The sequence below is a fragment of the Triticum urartu genome, chromosome 6A, assembly GCF_056163025.1.
Source record: "Triticum urartu cultivar PI428250 chromosome 6A, HENAU_Tu73, whole genome shotgun sequence".
NCBI classification, from domain to species: Eukaryota; Viridiplantae; Streptophyta; class Magnoliopsida; order Poales; family Poaceae; genus Triticum; species Triticum urartu.
This window is the reverse complement of record NC_141878.1, coordinates 78,135,945-78,157,165: the sequence shown is the minus strand read 5'-3', so window position 1 is coordinate 78,157,165 and position 21,221 is coordinate 78,135,945. Positions and strand designations below refer to the sequence as shown.

Below are 21,221 nucleotides of genomic sequence, written 5' to 3'. Positions count from 1 at the left end.
TATTGGATCGTGAGTTCGCGGGATGTCACCGAGCCGGACGTGTGCAGATCGCGGAAGTGTCGTACCTTCGGTGCTAGATCGGTTGATCGTGAAGACGTACGACTACATCAACCGCGTTGGCATAATGCTTCCACTTATGGTCTACGAGGGTACGTAGACGACACTCTCCACTCTCGTTGCTATGCATCACCATGATATTGCATGTGCGTAGGATTTTTTTTTTGAAATTACTGTGTTCCCTAACAATATAAAGGAGCAAGAGGGAGGTCGGTCGACCCTATATAGGGTGAGCCCAAGGGGGGCAATCCTACTCCTAGTAGGAGTTGGATCCCCCCTTTCCTAGTCCTACTAGGAGAAGAAGGAAGGAGAGGGGAAAGAGAATGAAGGAGGGGGCGCCGCCCCTCCCCCTAGTCCAATTCGGACTAGGCCCATGGGGGGGCGCGGCCACCCCTTGGCTGCTCCCTCTCTCTCTCCCTTAAGGCCCAAAAAGGCCATAACTTCCCCGGTGGTTCCGATAACCCTTCCGGCACTCCGATATTTATCCGGTGACCCCCGAAACTATTCCGGTGTCCGAATATAGTCATCCAATATATCAATCTTTATGTCTCGACCATTTTGAGACTCCTCGTCATGTCCGTGATCTCATCCGGGACTCCGAACTACCTTCGGTACATCAAAACACATAAACTCATAATACCAATCGTCATCGAACATTAAGCGTGCGGATCCTACGGGTTCAAGAACTATGTAGACATGACCGAGACTCATCTCCGGTTAATAACCAATAACAGAACCTAGATGCTCATATTGGTTCCTACATATTCTACGAAGATCTTTATCGGTCAAACCGCATAACAACATATGTTGTTCCCTTTGTCATTGGTATGTTACTTGCCCGAGATTCGATCGTCGGTATCAACATACCTAGTTCAATCTCGTTACCGGCAAGTCTCTTTACTCATTCCGTAATGCAACATCCCGTAACTAACTCATTAGTCACATTGCTTGCAAGGCTTATAGTGATGTGCATTACCGAGAGGGCCCAACGATACCTCTCCGACAATCGGAGTGACAAATCCTAATCTCGATCTATGCCAACTCAACAAACACCATCGGAGACACCTGTAGAGCATCTTTATAATAACCCAGATATGTTGTGACGTTTGATAGCACACTAAGTGTTCCTCCGATATTCGAGAGTTGCATAATCTCATAGTCAGAGGAACATGTATAAGTTATGAAGAAAGCAACATCAACAAACTAAACGATCATAATGCTAAGCTAACGGATGGGTCAAGTCAATCACATCATTCTCTAATGATGTGATCCTGTTCATCAAATGACAACTCATGTCTATGGTTAGGAAACTTAACCATCTTTGATTAACGAGCTAGTCAAGTAGAGGCATACTAGTGACACTTTGTTTGTCTATGTATTCACACATGTACTAAGTTTCCGGTTAATACAATTCTAGCATGAATAATAAACATTTATCATGATATAAGGAAATATAAATAACAATTTTATTATTGCCTCTAGGGCATATTTCCTTCATATACTACCTAATATAATTGTCTTATTGGTACAATCTAGATGACATATTTATAATTAGCTAGTAATTGTGTACGTGCAATGCACATTAATATTAGACAAGATAATAGTTATATTGCACATTAATATTAGGCAAAATATATGTAAATTACAAAATAATGTTAGGTATGACATAATTACTTGATTAATGTTCACTTTGATTTAGACATGATATTTTTTAGAGGAGGTGCTAAAAATGCGTAGTACATGTCCAACGCTAAACACCTAAGCGACGTAGATCGTTAGATAGACGCTACTGAACAGATGAGTTCTGTTTGATCGGTATAGATATAAGTATAGTAGATACACAAATGTAAAGTGACTTCATGCATCATGGCAATTATATACTCTCCTTTTCCAATCGGGAAACCCCTTCTTCATTACTTTCTAGTTTACACTTTCTGAGTATGTATGTCAACATCACTTTAACATACACTAGTTAATTGCCCTTGCACTGCAAGGAAGCATGCATATTTAAGTGATCATATAATTTGTATCTCACGTATATCTTTCACCCACTATCTTTGCCTCCCCAATTCAATCTTATTATCTATGTCAATGGCTCTCCGGTCACAATCCCCATTCCACTGCCACACACACATGCTTTGGATTTTAAACACATAATTATGCAGTTTTGTATACGTGAATAGTAAAAAAGGGATATGCAAGAGGTCGTCGATATCCATTTTCCCTATGCACGATAGTAGGATGAAAGGAAAAAATGAAGACATAGGGACTTGATTCTTTCTTTGCGGGAGAAACTTCCAATCTATTCATCTTCAATCTTGAAAATACAAAGAACACTAGAGGTAATAACAATTACAACCATGTCCACGGACCACCTAGCGATGACTACAAGCACTGGAGCGAGTCGAAGGCACACCGCCATCATCGACCCTCCCTCACTAGAGCCAGGCAAACCTTGTTGTAATAGACAGTCTAGAAGTCATCGTGCTAAGGCCGCATAGGACCAATGCACCAGAGCAGCAACAACCGCCGATGAACAAAGTCGTAGATCAGAAGGATCAAACATGTAAACACCCAAACAAAGACGACGGACAAAGATCGGATCCAAATAGATGCACCAGAGCAACAACCATCACCGATGAACAAAGTCATAGACCAGAAGGATCAAACCTGTAAACACCCAAATGAAGACGACGGATAGATACCGGATCCAAACAGATGCACCGAAGACCAGCACCGACCGAATCCCGCGAGATGTGATGGAGACAAACCTCCACATGCCCTACGACGAAGCTAGCCGCACCATCAGGACGGGGAGATAAACATGGGAGACATTATTCCTACCGAGGGACATCGCCGCCACCACACAACCCCAACCAAGACGCTAAGTCTAACAAGAACGAGAAAGGGGTCCCTCCCGCCGACGGGGAGCCAAGATCCTCTGCACCTCCATGGGCCAAAGGCCATCGGAGATGGGGCGTACTGTCGACGCCACTGATGGGAGGAGAAGGAAAGGCTAAAGTCTTTTGTTGTGCAGGAGGAAAGAGAAGGCTCTGTTTTCACGTTGCAAAGAGAAAACATAGGGACTTAATGAAGGAAATATGCCCTAGAGGCAATAATAAAGTTATTATTTATTTCCTTATATCATGATAAATGTTTATTATTCATGCTAGAATTTTATTAACCGAAAACATAATACATGTGTGAATACATAGACAAACAGAGTGTCACTAGTATGCCTCTACTTGACTAGCTCGTTGATCAAAGATGGTTATGTTTCCTAACCATAGACATGAGTTGTCATTTGATTAACGGGATCACATCATTAGGATAATGATGTGATTGACTTGACCCATTCCGTTAGCTTAGCACTTGATCGTTTAGTTTGTTGCTATTGCTTTCTTCATGACTTATACATGTTCCTATGACTATGAGATTATGCAACTCCCGTTTACCGGAGGAACACTTTGTGTGCCACCAAACGTCACAACGTAACTGGGTGATTATAAAGGTGCTCTACAGGTGTCTCCGAAGGTACTTGTTGGGTTGGCGTATTTCGAGATTAGGATTTGTCACTCCGATTGTCGGAGAGGTATCTCTGGGCCCACTCGGTAATGCACATCACTATAAGCCTTGCAAGCATTGCAACTAATGAGTTAGTTGCAGGATGATGTATTACGGAACGAGTAAAGAGACTTGCCGGTAACGAGATTGAACAAGGTATTGAGATACCGACGATCGAATCTCGGGCAAGTAACATACCGATGACAAAGGGAACAACGTATGTTGTTATGCGATTTGACCGATAAAGATCTTCGTAGAATATGTAGGAGCCAATATGAGCATCCAGGTTCCGCTATTGGTTATTGACCGGAGATGTGTCTCGGTCATGTCTACATAGTTCTCAAACCCGTAGGGTCCGCACGCTTAAAGTTCGATGACGGTTATATTATGAGTTTACGTGTTTTGATGTACCGAAGGTAGTTTGGAGTCCCGGATGAGATCGGGGACATGACGAGGAGTCTCGAAATGGTCGATACGTAAAGATCGATATATTGGATGACTATATTCGGACATTAGAAAGGTTTCGAGTGATTCGGGTATTTATCGGAGTACCGGGGAGTTACGGGAATTCGTCGGGGAGTGTATGGGCCTTATTGGGCTTTAGGGGAAAGAGAGAGAGGCAGGTCGCGCCCCCCCAAGGCCTAGTCCGAATTGGACTAGGGGGAAGGGCTGCGCCCCCTCCTTCCTTCTCTTCTCTTTTCCCTTTCCTTCTCTCCTACTCCTACTACTTGGAAGGGCTCCTAGTTCTACTAGGAAAGGGGGAATCCTACTCCCGGTGGGAGTAGGACTCCCCTAGGCCGTGCCATAGAGAGGGACGGCCCCTCCCCTCCTCCACTCCTTTATATATGTGGCCAGGGGCACCCCATAGACACAACAATTGATCTCTTGATCTCTTAGCCGTGTGCGGTGCCCCCCTCCACCATAATCCACCTCGATCATATCGTAGCGGTGCTTAGGCGAAGCCCTGCGTCAGTAGAACATCATCATCGTCACCACGCCGTCGTGCTGACGAAACTCTCCCTCAACAGTCGGCTGGATTGGAGTTCGAGGGACGTCATCGAGTTGAACGTGTGTAGAACTCGGAGGTGTCGTGTGTTCGGTACTTGATCGGTCGGATCGTGAAGACGTACGACTACATCAACTGCGTTGTGCTAATGCTTCCGCTTTCGGTCTACAAGGGTACGTGGACACACTCTCCCCTCTCGTTGCTATGCATCACCATGATCTTACGTATGCGTAGGATTTTTTTTTGAAATTACTACGTTCCCCAATAGTGGTATCCGAGCCTGGTTTTATGCGTAGATGTCATATGCACGAGTAGAACACAAGTGAGTTGTGGGAGATATAAGTCATACTGCTTACCAGCATGTCATACTTTGGTTCGGCGGTATTGTTGGATGAAGCGGCCCGGACCGACATTATGCGTATGCTTACGCGTGACTAGTTCTACCGACGTGCTTTGCACACAGGTGGCTGGCGGGTGTCAGTTTCTTCAACTTTAGTTGAACTGAGTGTGGCTACGCCCGGTCCTTGAGAAGGTTAAAACAACACTAACTTGACAACCTATCATTGTGGTTTTGATGCGTAGGTAAGAACGGTTCTTGCTCAGCCCGTAGCAGCCACGTAAAACATGCAACAACAAAGTAGAGGACGTCTAACTTGTTTTGCAGGGAATGTTGTGATGTGATATGGTCAAGACGTGATGAGATATAAGTTTTTGTATAATATGATCATGTTTTGTTGAAGTTATCGGCAATTGGCAGAAGCCTTATGGTTGTATCTTTATTGCATAAGATGCAAGCGCCAAATAATTGCTTTACTTTATCGCTATGCGATAGCAATAGTTAAAAGAGAAATAGTTGGCGAGACAACCATGTGATGACACATTGATATAGATCAAGATGATGGAGATCATGGTGTCATGCCGGTGACGATGGAAATCATGACGATGCTTTGGAGATGGAGATCAAAGGCACAAGATGATGATGGCCATATCATGTCACATATTTTGATTGCATGTGATGTTTATCTTTTATACATCTTATTTTGCTTAGTTCGACGATAGCTTTATAAGATGATCTCTCACTAATTATCAAGGTACAAGTGTTCTCCCTGAGTATGCACCGTTGCGAAAGTTCTTCATGCTGAGACACCACGTGATGATCGGGTGTGATAGGCTCTACGTTCAAATACAACAGGTGCAAAACAGTTGCACACGCGGAATACTCAGGTTAAACTTGACGAGCCTAGCATATAACAGATATGGCCTCGGAACACTGAGACCGAAAGGTCGAGCGTGAATCATATAGTAGATATGATCAACATAGTGATGTTCACCATTGAAACTACTCCATCTCACGTGATGATCAAACATGGTTTAGTTGATATGGATCACGTGATCACTTAGAGGATTAGAGGGATGTCTATCTAAGTGGGAGTTCTTAAGTAATATGATTAATTGAACTTAAATTTATCATGAACTTAGTACTGGTAGTATTAGCATATCTATGTTGTAGATCAATAGCTCGCGTTTAGCTCCCCTGTTTTATTTTTGATATGTTCCTAGAGAAAACTAAGTTGAAAGATGTTAGTAGCAATGATGCGGATTGGATCCGTGATCTGAGGTTTATCCTCATTGCTGCATAGAAGAATTATGTCCTTGATGCACCGCTAGGTGACAAACCTATTGCAGGAGCAGATGCAGATGTTATGAACGTTTGGCTAGCTCAATATGATGACTACTTGATAGTTTAGTGCACCATGCTTAAACGGCTTAGAATCGGGACTTCAAAGACGTTTTGAACGTCATGGACCATATGAGATGTTCCAGGAGTTGAAGTTAATATTTCAAGTAAATACCCGAGTTGAGAGATATGAAGTCTCCAACAAGTTCTATAGCTAAAAGATGGAGGAGAATAGCTCAAGCAGTGAGCATGTGCTCAGATTGTCTGGGTACTACAATCGCTTGAATCAAGTGGGAGTTAATCTTCCAGATAAAATAGTGATTGACAGAATTCTCTAGTCACCATCACCAAGTTAGTAGAACTTCGTGATGAACTATAATATGCAAGGGATAACGGAAACAATTCCTAAGCTCTTCGTGATGCTGAAATCGACGGAGGTAGAAATCAAGAAAAGCATCAAGTGTTGATGGTAAACAAAACCACTAGTTTCAAGTAAAGGGACAAAGGGAAGAAAGGGGAACTTCAAGAAGAACGGCAAGCAAGTTGCTGCTCAAGTGAAAAAACCCAAGTCTGGACCTAAGCCTGAAACTAAGTGCTTCTACTGCAAAGGGACTGGTCATTGGAAGCGGAACTACCCCAAGTAATTGGCGGATAAGAAGGATGGCAAAGTGAACATAGGTATATTTGATATACATGTTATTGATGTGTACTTTACTAGTGTTTATAGCAACCCCTCAGTATTTGATACTAGTTCAGTTGCTAAGAATAGTAACTCGAAACAGGAGTTGCAGAATGAACAGAGACTAGTTAAGGGTGAAGTGATGATGTGTACTGGAAATGGTTCCAAGATTGATATGATCATCATCGCACACTCCCTATACTTTCGGGATTAGTGTTAAACCTAAAATAAATGTTATTTAGTGTTTGCGTTGAGCATGAATATGATTGGATCATGTTTATTGCAATACGGTTATTCATGTAAGCTAGAGAATAATTGTTGTTTTGTTTACATGAATAAAACCTTCTATGGTCATACACCCAATGAAAATGGTTTGTTGGATCTCGATCGTGGTGATACACATTTTCATAATATTGGAGCCAAAAGATGCAAAGTTAATAATGATAGTGCAATTTATTTATGGCACTGCAGTTTAGGTCATATTGGTGTAAAGCGCACGAAGAAAATCCATGCTGATGGGCTTTTGGAATCACTTGATTATGAATCAGTTGATGCTTGCGAACCATGCCTCATGGGCAAGATGACTAAGACTCCGTTCTCCGGAACAATGGAGCGAGCAACATATTTGTTGGAAATCATACATACTGATGTATGTGGTCCGATGAATATTGAGGCTCGCGGCAGGTATCATTATTTTCTGATCTTCACAGATGATTTGAGCAGATATGAGTATATCTATTTGATGAAACACAAGTCTGAAACATTTGAAAAGTTCAAAGAATTTCAGAGTGAAGTGGAGAATCATCGTAACAAAAATAAAAGTTTCTATGATATGATCGCAGAAGTAAAATATTTGAGTTACGAGTTTGGCCTTCAGTTAAAACAATGTGAAATAGTTTCACTACTCACGCCACATGGAACACCACAGTGTAATGGTGTGTCCGAACGCCGTAACTGTACTTTATTAGATATGGTGCGATCTATGATGTCTCTTACCAATTTACCACTATCGTTTTGGGGTTATGCATTAGAGACAGCTACATTCACATTAAATAGGGCACCATCTAAATCCGTTGAGACGACACCGTATGAACTATGGTTTGGCAAGAAACCTAAGCTGTCGTTTCTTAAAGTTTGAGGTTGCAATGCTTATGTGAAAAAGTTTCAACCTGATAAGCTCAAACCCAAATCAGAGAAGTGCGTCTTCATAGGATACCCAAAAGAAAATTTTGGGTACACCTTCTATCACAGATTCGAAGGCAAGATATTCATTGCTGAGAATGGATCCTTTATAGAGAAGGAGTTTCTCTCGAAAGAAGTGAGTGGGAGGAAAGTAGAACTTGATAAGGTAACTGTACCTGCTCCCTTATTGGAAAGTATTTCATCACAGAAATCTGTTCCTGTGACTACTACACCAATTAGTGAGGAAGCTAATGATGATGATCATGTAACTTCAGATCAAGTTACTACCGAACCTCGTAGGTAAACCAGAGTGAGATCCGCACCAGAGTGGTACGGTAATCCTACTCTAGAGTTCATGTTACTTGACCATGACGAACCTACAAACTATGAGGAAGCGATGATGAGCCCAGATTCCACGAAATGGCTTGAGGCCATGAAATCTGAGATGAGATCCATGTATAAGAACAAAGTATGGACTTTGATTGACTTGCCCAAAGATCGGCGAGCCATTGAGATTAAATGGATCTTCAAGAGGAAGACGGACGCTGATAGTAGTGTTACTATCTACAAAGCTAGAATTGTCGCAAAAGGTTTTTGACAAGTTCAAGGTGTTGACTACGATGAGAGTTTCTCACTCGTGTCTATGCTTAAGTCTGTCCGAATCATGTTAGCAATTGCCACATTTTATGAAATCTGGCAAATGGATAAACAAAACTATATTCCTTAATGGATTTATTAAAGAAGAGTTGTATATGATGCAACAAGAAAGTTTTGTCAATCCTAAAGGTGCTAACAAAATAGGCAAGCTCCAGCGATCCATCTATGGACTGGTGCAAGCATCTCGGAGTTGGAATATACGCTTTGATAAGTTGATCAAAGAATATAGTTTTATGCAGACTTGCGGTGAAGCCTGTATTTACAAGAAAGTGAGTGGGAGCACTACAGCATTTCTGATAAGTATATGTGAATGACATATTGTTGATCGGAGATAATGTAGAATTATTCTGCAAAGCATAAAGGAGTGTTTGAAAGGAGTTTTTCAAAGAAAGACCTCGGTGGAGCTGCTTACATATTGAGCATCAAGATCTATAGAGATAGATCAAGACGCTTGATAAGTTTTTCAATGAGTACATACCTTGACAAGATTTTGAAGTAGTTCAAAATGGAACAGTCAAAGAAAGAGTTCTTGCCTGTGTTACAAGGTATGAAACTGAGTAAGACTCAAAGCCCGACCACGGCAGAAGATAGAAAGAGAATGAAAGTCATTCCCTATGCCTTGATCATAGGTTCTATAAAATATGTCATGCTATGTACCAGATCTATTATATACCCTAGACTGTTTTTGGCAAGGGAATACAATAGTGATCTAGGAGTAGATCACTAGACAACGGTCAAAATTATCCTTAGTGGAATAAGGATATGTTTCTCGATTATGGAGGTGACAAAAAGGTTCGTCGTAAAGGGTTACGTCGATGCAAATTTTGACACTAATCCAGATGACTCTAAATATCAATCTGGATACATATTGAAAGTGAGAGCAATTAGCTAGAGTAGCTCCGTGCAGAGCATTGTTGACATAGAAATTTGCAAAATACTTACGGATCTGAATGTGGCAGCCCCGTTGACTAAACTTCTCTCACAAGCAAAACATGATCACACCTTAGTACTCTTTGGGTGTTAATCACATAGTGATGCGAACTAGATTATTGACTCTAGTAAACCCTTTGGGTATTGGTCACATGTCGATGTGAACTATGGGTGTTAATCACATGGTGATGTGAACTATAGGTATTAAATCACATGGCGATGTGAACTAGATTATTGACTCTAGTGCAAGTGGGAGACTGAAGGAAATATGGCCTAGAGGCAATGATAAAGTTATTATTTATTTCCTTATATCATGATAAATGTTTATTATTCATGCTAGAATTGTATTAACCGGAAACATAATACATGTGTGAATACATAGACAAACAGAGTGTCACTAGTATGCCTCTACTTGACTAGCTCGTTGATCAAAGATGGTTATGTTTCCTAACCATAGGCATGAGTTTTCATTTGATTAACGGGATCACATCATTAGGAGAATGATGTGATTGACTTGACCCATTCCGTTAGCTTAGCACTTGATCGTTTAGTTTGTTGCTATTGCTTTCTTCATGACTTATACATGTTCCTATGACTATGAGATTATGCAACTCCCGTTTACCGAAGGAACACTTTGTGTACCACCAAATGTCACAACGTAACTGGGTGATTATAAAGATGCTCTACAGGTGCCTCCGAAGGTACTTGTTGGGTTGGCGTATTTCAAGATTAGGATTTGTCACTCCGATTGTCGGAGAGGTATCTCTGGGCCCACTCGGTAATGCACATCACTGTAAGCCTTGCAAGCATTGCAACTAATGAGTTAGTTGCGGGATGATGTATTACGGAAAGAGTAAAGAGACTTGCCAGTAACGAGATTGAAATAGGTATTGAGATACCGACGATCGAATCTCGGGCAAGTAACATACCGATGACAAAGGGAACAACGTATGTTGTTATGCGGTTTGATCGATAAAGATCTTCGTAGAATATGTAGGAGCCAATATGAGCATCCAGGTTCCGCTATTGGTTATTGACCGGAGATGTGTCTCGGTCATGTCTACATAGTTCTCGAACCCGTAGGGTCCGCACGCTTAAAGTTCGATGACGGTTATATTATGAGTTTATGTGTTTTGATGTACCGAAGGTAGTTTGGAGTCCCGGATGAGATCGGGGACATGGCGAGGAGTCTCGAAATGGTCGATGCGTAAAGATCGATATATTGGACGACTATATTCGGACATCGGAAAGGTTTCAAGTGATTCGGGTATTTATTGGAGTACCGGGGAGTTACGGGAATTCGCCGGGGAGTGTATGGGCCTTATTGGGCTTTAGGGGAAAGAGAGAGAGGCAGGTCGTGCGCCCCCAAGGCCTAGTCCGAATTGGATTAGGGGGAAGGGCTGCGACCCCTCCTTCCTTCTCTTCTCTTTTCCCTTTCCTTCTCTCCTACTCCTACTACTTGGAAGGGCTCCTAGTTCTACTAGGAAAGGGGGAATCCTACTCCCAGTGGGAGTAGGACTCCCCTAGGGCGCGCCATAGAGAGGGCCGGCCCCTCCCCTCCTCCACTCCTTTATATACGTGGCCAGGGGCACCCCATAGACACAACAATTGATCTCTTGATCTCTTAGCCGTGTGTGGTGCCCCTCTCCACCATAATCCACCTCGATCATATCATAGCGGTGCTTAGGCGAAGCCCTGCGTCGGTAGAACATCATCATCGTCACCACGCGCGTCGTGCTGACGAAACTCTCCCTCAACACTCGGCTGGATCGGAGTTCAAGGGACGTCATCGAGTTGAACGTGTGCAGAACTCGAAGGTGCCGTGCGTTCAGTACTTGATCGGTCGGACCGTGAAGACGTACGACTACATCAACCGCGTTGTGCTAACGCTTCCGCTTTCGGTCTACGAGGGTACGTAGACACACTCTCCCCTCTCATTGCTATGCATCACCATGATCTTACGTATGCGTAGGAATTTTTTTAAAATTACTACGTTCCCCAACACTTAATCTTGGTCTAGAAAAAACAAAAGTGGAGAAAACATAATCTTACAACTAGATATGGAGATATGGTAGAAATCATATCAGAAAGAAAGTGTGGTCTTGAACAACTTACGATGAATAACAGTATTAAGCAAATCGGTAGTTAAATGCTCGGATAAATAATTCCCTTGAGTGTATTTTATCAACGTTTACTTTTACAACATCCTTCTTAGACACTAACCTTTGCATAGAACATTCATGTTGTGACAATATTGATGGATCGCTAGGTTTTGGCAGCATCACTCGTAAGAAGATTTAGTACTACCAAAAATTGTACGGTAATGAATTAAGTAGGACATCTAGTTGAATATTTTATTTCAATGTACTGCATTTCCATATTACTTAAGGAAGATGTAATGCGTCAAATAAAATTGAGAGTAAATCAATGAAAGTATTTCTAATTTGACAGACGAACAAAGAATTAGTTACTACCCCTATGTAAAGAAATATAACGCTTTTATATTTCTTTACAGTAGGAGTAGTGAAGTAGTGATCTAAACACTCTTATATTCCTTTACAGATAGGGTATATTACTAAGTATATTACTGAAGAAATAAGATGTGATGTCACTTGGTTTGAACAGGGAATAATCAAGGAAACCATTGTCTAGTGTAAATACTGTCCGCCTCCTGTCCTAGCCGCCAATCCTCCTCCCCCACTAGCGCCTACGACACAGCCGTACATTCTGTAATGTGTTCGATTCGATGTGACAGGTGGAGAGGAAATCTAGTGGAACCAAGTTACAATGAAAACTTCGTGGGAACCACATTCCAAAGTTTCCGAAAATTTTATACAAAACAAACTATATTAAGAGGTTAGTGTTCTTTTGCGGGGAGGGGTGTTGTTCCATTAGCATGTGAAATTTCAAGTTCAAACACAAAGTCATTTGAGACGGTACAAAGATCGAGACGCCTAGCCAACCGCCGCCTACCAAAAAAAACTAGGGTTTCTGCCTCCCGCCGGCGCCGACGTCGGTCCGCCCCGTCTACCGTGGCCTTAGGGCCATAGGGACGGAGTGGATCCCGATCCTTGCCGGTGGAAGGGCTTCGTTTTTAGATCCTTTTTCGAGATTTGTTAGGGTTTGTGTTCTATTCAGGAAGACGAGACGGCGGCGATTTTCTGAATATGAAATAAAGGTCTCCCCGCCTAGTCCTCGTTCCAGTGATGTGTCTAGCATTGCCGGTGGGCGTGTGGAGGTGTGTCTACGGTGGATCTGTCTCTGGTGGATTTGCTTGGATCTGTTTGTCGTTCGTCTTTGTTCGTGTGTCTTCAGGTTGGATCCTTCTTATCTACACTCTTCATCGGTGGCGGTTCCTATTCTGGTGCGTTGGTTCTACGGGGCCTTAGCACGACGACTTCCCGACTGTCTACTACAACAAGATTTGCCCGACTCCGGCGAGGGAGGGGCGATGACAGCGGCGTGCTTCAGTGCTTGTAGTCGTCGCTAGATGGTCTACGGATCTGGATGTAATTTTTATTATTTCTAGTGTTCGTTGTACTACCATAACTAAAGATGAATATATCGGGAGTTTATCCCGAAAAAAACCACAAAGTCATTTACGAGGAATGGAAAAACAAATTCAGCAATAGATAGTGACATTTACTGTTTGACACTATTTATTACTCCCCGTCCCATAATGTAAGATGTTTTTTGTAACACTGATGGACGAAGGAGTACCAAATTTGTTTTTTCACACCACGAAAATGAATTAGAGTTTGAACTTGGGAGTTTACATGCCAGTAGAACATCACTCTCTTAACACAATATTTTCTTTTAAGATTGTTTTTTTAGAACTTCACAACATAGTTTTCACATGGACATGGTTTTCATCGTAGTAGCTTTGGTTTTCCCCTGATATTCTCTCGTGGCCTGTGTGGTGAAACTATGATTCCGTTGTCCAAAAAACAGTCGAGCATTGCATGAATGCGTCTGATCTCTTATTTCGGCATCTCCCCGGTCCATTCTTCTTCCCTCCCAAATCCCACGCCCCAACCCAAATCAAACCCAACCCGCCGTTCCTCTCCGCCAAAAACTCCACAAAAGCAAAGCCGCATCCCCCACCCAAATCCAACCCCACAGGCTAAACCCCGCCACGCCCGCCCGCCGGTCCCCATGGACTCCTCCTCCACCTCCGGGTCCGGGGCCGCCGTCGCAGGACCCGAGCCGACGTCAAGCCGCCGCGCCAGCTACGGCCCGGTCCTCGAGGACGAGCCGCCGCGCCTCCGCTTCACCGTCGGGCAGTACCCGACCAGGTTCCCGCTGGCGGACGCCCCCGGCTTCATCTCCTCCATCGGCGCCGCCCTCGCCCGCCACGCCGACGCCGACGCGCAGGTCGAGTCGCTCGAGATCTCCCTCGTCTTCCGCGCCCCGCACCAGCACTACATCGCCAGCCTCGGCGCGTACGCCACGGAGCACCCCCACGCCGCGCTCGTCACGGCCGACCACGTCCGCGCGTGGCTGCGCTTCGGCATGGCCCGCGCCGCGGGCTCCTTCGTGCTCGAGCTGCCACCACGCCCGCGGTCGACGACCGAGGAGTGCGCGTCGGGTGCGGCGGCGGAAGCAGAGAAGAACGGCGTGGCTCTGGAGCTGCCGCGCTCGGCCGCGGCGGCGATCGTGGCGCTGACCCTGGGCGACGCCACCCTCGCGCTCCCCGCGCCCGCGGACGCCTCGTTCCACGCGCTCGCGGAGCTGCTGCTCAGCAACGCCCGGATCAGCGACCAGCACCGCCTCAGCGGGCTCCTCTCGTCCCCGTCCTTCCCTCGCCTGAAGAGGCTTCGGCTCGAGCACCTGACGGGCGTGGGGGAGCTGGACCTCTGCGTCGGCGACCTCGAGGAGCTGGCGATCGTGGGCGTGCGCGACCTGTGGTGCCTGCAGGTGAGCGCGCCACGCCTGCGCGCGCTCCGCGTCACCGAGTGCTTCAGGCTGGAGTCCAGCGCAGGGGAGCTGGGGATCGCCGCGCCGGCGCTCGAGGCGCTCACGTGCTCCAGCATGTGCAGGATGCAGGGCCTGCAGTTCGACGGCGGGCCGTCCGTTCGGGAGATCGGGGGGCTTCCCCTGTGGACGCACGGGCACGCCAACCATGCCGCCCGCAACGAGGCCGCCATATCGATCCTGAAGCAATGCACCGCCGCGCACCGCCTTAACCTGGACCTACATGTGCCCAGCGTAAGCTTCAGATGCATGAAACAACCTCTGAATGTTCAATGCAGCTACAAATTATGACCATCTGAATTATTACTATGTTCGTGGCTATGCAGGTTAAGAGTATTTCTAACTGCATCTAATAGTAGTTCACAAAGTTGGTAGATCACCTTATAGTGTTCAGACTTCTGACAAACTATCTTGCTGACTAATACAATCTGCTATTCAATGCATGCTACATGAAACAACCTCCATATGTTCAATGCAGTCATATGTTACACTCGTCTTATCATAGTCATCCTTGAGCTTGTTATAAGAATATCGAGAAGTTTATCCAATCTACTTCACTGAGTTTCTAAATCGCCATAAGTTGCTCTGACTTCTGACGAACTAGCTTGCTGGAGGATAATAGAATGTGCCATTCTCCCTGGCTTAAACCTCCATTCCTGCCATGAACAATTTCCTGCAGTATATATACAGTTTTCCTGTCATGAACAATTTGTCAATGCATGAAACAACCTCTAAATGTTCAATGCAGCTACAAGTCATGACCATCTGAATTGTTACATGTTCGTAGCTATGCTGGTTAAGAGTATTTCGAACTGCATCTCATATGTTTCACATGGTTGGTAGATCACCTTGTAGTGTTCTGACTTCTGACAAACTAGCTTGTTGACTAATACAATCTGCTATTCAAATGCATGCTACATGAAACAACCGTCCAAATGTTCAATGCAGTCAGATGTTACACTCGTCTTATCATGGTCATCCTTAAGCTTGTTATAAGAAGAATATTAAGAAGTTTATCTAATCTACTTCACTGAGTTTGTAAATCGCCATAAATTGCTCTGACTTCTGACGAACTAGCTTGCTGTGTATAATAGAATGTGCCATTCTCCCTAGCTTAAACCTCCATTCCCTGTAATAAACGGTTTGTCAATGATCACTGGTACTCTGATATGCATTTCCTGCTGTATATATACAGTTCTCCTAATACTATCTTCTAATACACTCTATTTTGTAACCTGCGTACATTTTCTTTCTGGCTTCAGTTTTCCTTTATTAATGTAGTGATTAGCTGCCCAATACTGAGATATGTACCACAAATGCAGTAGTATATGAGTGTACTGATTAGCTGCCGAATGCCGAAATATCCCTTGTGCAGTATATGAGGGAGGCCCTGGTGGATGGTATGGATTCAGGGATGGCGGATTGTGAGAGCATACTTGTGGATGACATACCACAGCTACTTAACATCACTGCTCTGAGGGTCAATATCTCAACATGGAAGGGGCATTCATATGCTGCCAGTTTGGCAAGGCTCATTGCACAGTGCAGCAATCTGGAAGATCTCCGCATTGAAGTCACGAGAGGCACCGAGAAGGTGAGTTCCTCTAGCACCCGAAATCAATCGATTAAATACGCAATTCGGCACTAAAATACTTATATTGTCTGCATCCAAATTGGCTATAAGAGCTAAGGGTTGAAATGGTGTTGGCACGAAATTTACCTTTTCATGTTTTATATAGTCATCTCATGGCTCTTCGTCGAGAAAAAAATTGTCTCAATTATTGACCGTTTGGTGAACTGGATCAGCCGGCATGCTTGGATCGAGCTTGCGTCTGCCACGACGAAGACGGCTGGGAGAACCAGCAGCTCTCACTGGAGCGCCTTGTACACTTGAACATCACCGGGTTCCAGGGACTGGACTACGAGGAGCGCCTGGCTCAGATGATACTGGCAGGCACCCCAGCTCTCAAGAGAGAATGAAGTTGCCTTAGAGAGGGAGTGGGTGTTCATTCCTTCCTACTCCAGGGTCGTTGGATCACTTGTGGCGATAGTAGATGCCGAATTGGCTAGACGCATGAGACCATCTCAATTCTGATATGCTAGCTTGAATGTTCTGTGCTTCTTTAGGAGGCATCAAAAGTTCAAAACCGAGGATGGTAATTTTCGTCGAGCACTTGAAGTTCATCTATTAGTTCGTCTTCTCATGCCATGCCCTAGCTGTTGTTGCAATCGTTCTGGTGTATGTTGCACTAGCTACTCGGTCTTGTGAGCTGTGGTGAGCTGAAATGTGATCTTGTTTTGGTTTGCTTAGTTACCATGCACTTTGATATATCCATGCTCATTCTGTTTTTCCATATATTTTTCCAAGTAGCACAGGCCTTGGTGACAGAGCAGTGTAAGAACAAACAGCTCTGTGAAATTGAAGGAGGGCCTCGCCATCAGTTTCGCCTCCATTGCAACAGGGGATGGCTTTGCCTCCTTTGCCCTGTCGTTCAGGACGAATCTGAGCGCATGCTTCTTTTTTTCAGAACTTTCAATTGGATTTCATACGTGTTCCTAGTTTGTTCTTCAGATTGCACTAGATCGGATTTTGTAGAATCACCATAAGGTGTTGTTTTCTTTGAGATACCTTTGGTTTTCTAAAATAAATATTCGGTAGATATATTGTGTTCTTGGGGAGCATGGAATAATGTCCAGCTAATTTTTTAGTGCATGAAACTGAGGGGGGTTTGCAGGGCTAAAGCAGAATCTTGTAGCTACTTATATATGTTGTTTGTGTTGGTGATCTTCCTTAGGGTCAAAATCAATTGATCAAAATCTTTGAAAAAAGGATAGCATATAGAGAACTGAGGATAGACTTGATCAAAATCGATTGTCCTCCAATGAAAAGCAACTTGCCTTTCCAATTGCTCAACCGTTTCTCTAAGCACTATCAGAATTCTGTAGTACTTAATCAAGAATTGACCTGATGCACAACCAAATATGTCAGCGTATTTAGCAGCCATCTCATTTGTCTCTTCGAAGTAGAACAATTCACTTTTATGGAAGTTCATAACAAGACCTGACATTTGCTCAAAAGCTGAAAGCAAGAGTTTCAGGTTTTGAGCTTTATCTAGGTCATATTCCTAAAAAAGAACCTTATCAGCGGCATATTGCAAGATAGAGAGGGCACCATTGACAAGGTGCGGCACTACTCCTGCTTCGCGCTCAAGCAGGATAGCCAACATATAGGACGACATTCGGATGAATAATTTTGTACCACAGGGATTCTAATCCTTTTGCAAGTTTGCATGTATATACTTGACACGAGCACAATCATGCGGACAAAAGCTGATATATAAAAGCACATATCTGAAGCTGCAAAGTAAAGGTGATCGGTACCGCCATGCTTTCATTATCCTTCTTTAGGAAAACACATTCCAGTATTTGTTATTAAAATTGATGCTCCAGCCGGTCATCATTTCCAGGAATAGCATCTACATTACAGTGATCCGCACATGGTACAAAGCCGATACAGAGCTAGACACAGAAACAACTGCCACGTTAAGAAATTTCAAGCAAAGCTGCGAAGGATGGCATTGTTTCACGAAAGTTAAGCGTTAGAGAGGCTCACAATAGATCTCCACGAAGTAACTACTACTGGTAATGAACCTATGAGTTCCCAGTACCACGGCATCGTCGGCATGGAGCATGGGTGATACCAAATGAGAACCTTAGGAGAGTACAGAACTCATCTATTTGCAATATCTGCCGCAGTACCCATTTGAAAGAAGTACTTGTGTAGCACCCCTTTTATTAGGTGATTCCACACCTTATTAAGAGAGAACCTCCTCAGATAGAACTATGCTCCATATTTTGGCGCTTTCCAGAGCTTAAATGCAACCTCATGTAGAAAGCGCTCGGCAAGCATAGCAAAGTTTCCAGCACGCTGTTGATTACATTACAAAATGAAGTTAGTTAAATGATTTAAGGAAACTGAAACTAAAGAGAGAAAAATGGTAAGACCTGTGTTTGGAAATAATTAAGAATCACCAGCCAAAACTTCAAACACATAGAAACATAACATGGTTGGAAGCATAGGCTCTACATCATGACCAAGATGAGCACACAGATGGGGAAGCTGTGAGAATGTAAAAGCAATAGCAATGCTGCCATTTAGTGTGACCCCTTCAGAAACTGCTTTACAGGAAAAAAGCTACTGCGATTTACTGTTGTGGAGCATACTCATCTGGTCAGTGACAATCATCTACGGCATCCTATAAAGATGATACACGTCACCATCCAGTGGCCATGAAAATGAGCAATTATTTTATGCTGCATACCTACCACAAGATGTTTTTTGGGTAACCAGCCATGGTGAGTAATACGATAGTTACTATATTATCACATAAACTGCCCACTACCCAAGGAATTAATATCAATACTACATTGCTTATTCTAATCTACAAACTCTATTTTCTAAAAAAGGTACTGTCATGTTTCTAATGCTGGCACCAGTACCCACACTAGAAAAAGGGAGAACTGCAGTGTTTGTCCATTATAAACAACTGAAGAAACAAAGTAATAAACAGGATCACGGGAACAAACTTGCATATATAGTATTATTTGATAAAGTTTCTATGATTCAGGTAAACATTCTAAAAAGTGCATTAAGCAGACCTTTATAAATTCCTCAAAAGAGAACTCTTTGGCCAAATCAGAACGTGTTACTCCTTGTTGCCACTGTGCCAGTAGCATTGGATGATGATTCCTGCAGGATATGCATAATAAAGTTATTTGTGTAAGTCTAGATGTGTCATTGTACACAGATGTGCTTTCATTGTACAATACATTGCTCCATGGTTGAGTGCGTAAAACAACAAAATTAGGCACATAGACTGATGTAGCATCTACTGTAAAATAATTTAGTCCTGTCCTGTCATGCATTAGAATGGCATTTTTCAACTTCACTTCACAAAACCAAAAGGTGGCTGTTAGCTTTCATGAGATGGCTAAATGGTTGTGATACGGGCCATTGCAGAGTCATTTTGTACACCGAAATATTGACTGGAAATGACAAACAGGTTATATATGGAAGGCCATGATATGGTTCAACTCACATCAAACACATACAGAATCTAAAGGAGCATTTTTCTGCAATAAAGATTGCACTTCAAAACATCTGTTATGACTTTCATTTGCTAGCCAAGAACAACATTTACCTGACATCATCCAACGTCTTTCCTGCTTTCATAGTGTAGCTCTGGCGTGGACGGAGTAACTTCAAGTCGGAATCAGTTTCGGTTGAAGAGTTTACGATGAGGCACGCCTCTTCCTTATTTTCTGTTGCAGATCCATAGCTCAAGATCACAGACACATGAATACGGGCGGCGACAGCTGAACCGACCGGCGCAGCTTCCATGACCGAAGCCACCAGTTTGTCAAGCCGGTTGAGATCCGTCTTCATCCCCAATTTCCCGAGCTTGCTGGCTGTGCTCTCCATTGCGGCATGCACAAACACCAGATCGAATTCGGACGCGTCCTGGACGTTCCCCTCTGCAAATCCCAGCAGAGTGAACGCCTGGTCGATTATTCTAGTGTCCTTAGAACTGCTGCCTGAACCGGACTGCGCGGCGAAATCTTCAGTTCCGAAAACGTGGAAACCAAGATTCACCGCGAATGAGCTAACACCGGGGCAATTGGTGACCATAGCAGCTCTCAGCCCCATGAACCTGGATTTTCAGCAGCGAGTCAGCCCTCACAGTTACAGTGGATACACTAACAGTAACCAAAGCAAAAGATCACACACATCGAACCTCTCGGATAGCTTGGGGACTACTAGCTCCTGCGGATCCACCCGGGCAATTTCCCCATCCTAACGAGTTAACAAATACAATCAGCCTCACATACTCAAACCCTCTCTGCAACTACTTCGCCCTGACGCAAACCCGGAGAGCAGGATCGCACCTTGGCAGGATAGAGGGCATCGCACACGTCGAGCAGCTGCCCCAGCTCAAGGATCGTGCCGCTGTTCTTGTCCCCTCCATCCTCTAGGTTGAGAGACAAGACAGAAACCTCTCAGTTTAATGGGGGGGGGGGGGGGGGGGGGGGTAAGCAAAGCAGAGCAACCGCGCAGAGCGCGAGAGGGGATTGGTACCGTTGACGGCGGGGGTGCGGACGGAGAGGAAGCCGCAGGAGGCGATGGAGGCGAACGCGTCGAGGTGGCCCTTCCCCCCTCCGCCCCCGGCGAGCAGCGCCACGTGGCCGGCGGCGTAGAGCACCAGCGCCCGGCTCGGCTTGTCCGCCATTGCTCCGCCGCGCCGACACACACTGCTTCCCCTTCCCCTTTCCCTTCTCTCCTCGCCCCGTCGCCTTATTCCGCGGGCCCCACACGCCGCCCTGGACGCCCACCTGCCAGAGAGAATTAATGCTTACAGGCCTGATGGTCTCGGGCCGGGCCGAGATAACTGGGCTCCAGGACCGTGGTGCCGTGATGGGCCTGGGCTGGCTTCAGT

At 44.4% G+C, this 21,221-nt stretch overlaps 2 protein-coding genes across 2 annotated transcripts; one reads left to right on the top strand and one right to left on the bottom strand.

Annotated features, from left to right (window-relative positions):
* The first annotated feature begins 13,521 nt into the window (after positions 1 to 13,521).
* Positions 13,522 to 16,911, top strand: LOC125513034 (uncharacterized). Its single transcript, XM_048678075.2, has 3 exons — positions 13,522 to 14,961; positions 16,103 to 16,321; positions 16,534 to 16,911. The coding sequence occupies exons 1-3, from the start codon at positions 13,720 to 13,722 to the stop codon at positions 16,705 to 16,707; spliced, it is 1,635 nt and encodes a 544-aa protein (XP_048534032.2). The 5' UTR covers positions 13,522 to 13,719; the 3' UTR covers positions 16,708 to 16,911.
* Positions 16,912 to 18,092: 1,181 nt separating this feature from the next.
* LOC125513035 (rhomboid family protein) lies at positions 18,093 to 21,112 on the bottom strand. The gene is made up of 6 exons (XM_048678076.2): positions 20,864 to 21,112; positions 20,674 to 20,756; positions 20,523 to 20,581; positions 19,929 to 20,438; positions 19,387 to 19,477; positions 18,093 to 18,655 (listed from the first exon to the last, which is right to left on the bottom strand). Exons 1-6 carry the CDS (start codon positions 21,012 to 21,014, stop codon positions 18,569 to 18,571), a joined length of 981 nt encoding a protein of 326 aa, XP_048534033.2. The 5' UTR covers positions 21,015 to 21,112; the 3' UTR covers positions 18,093 to 18,568.
* Positions 21,113 to 21,221: the final 109 nt, after the last annotated feature.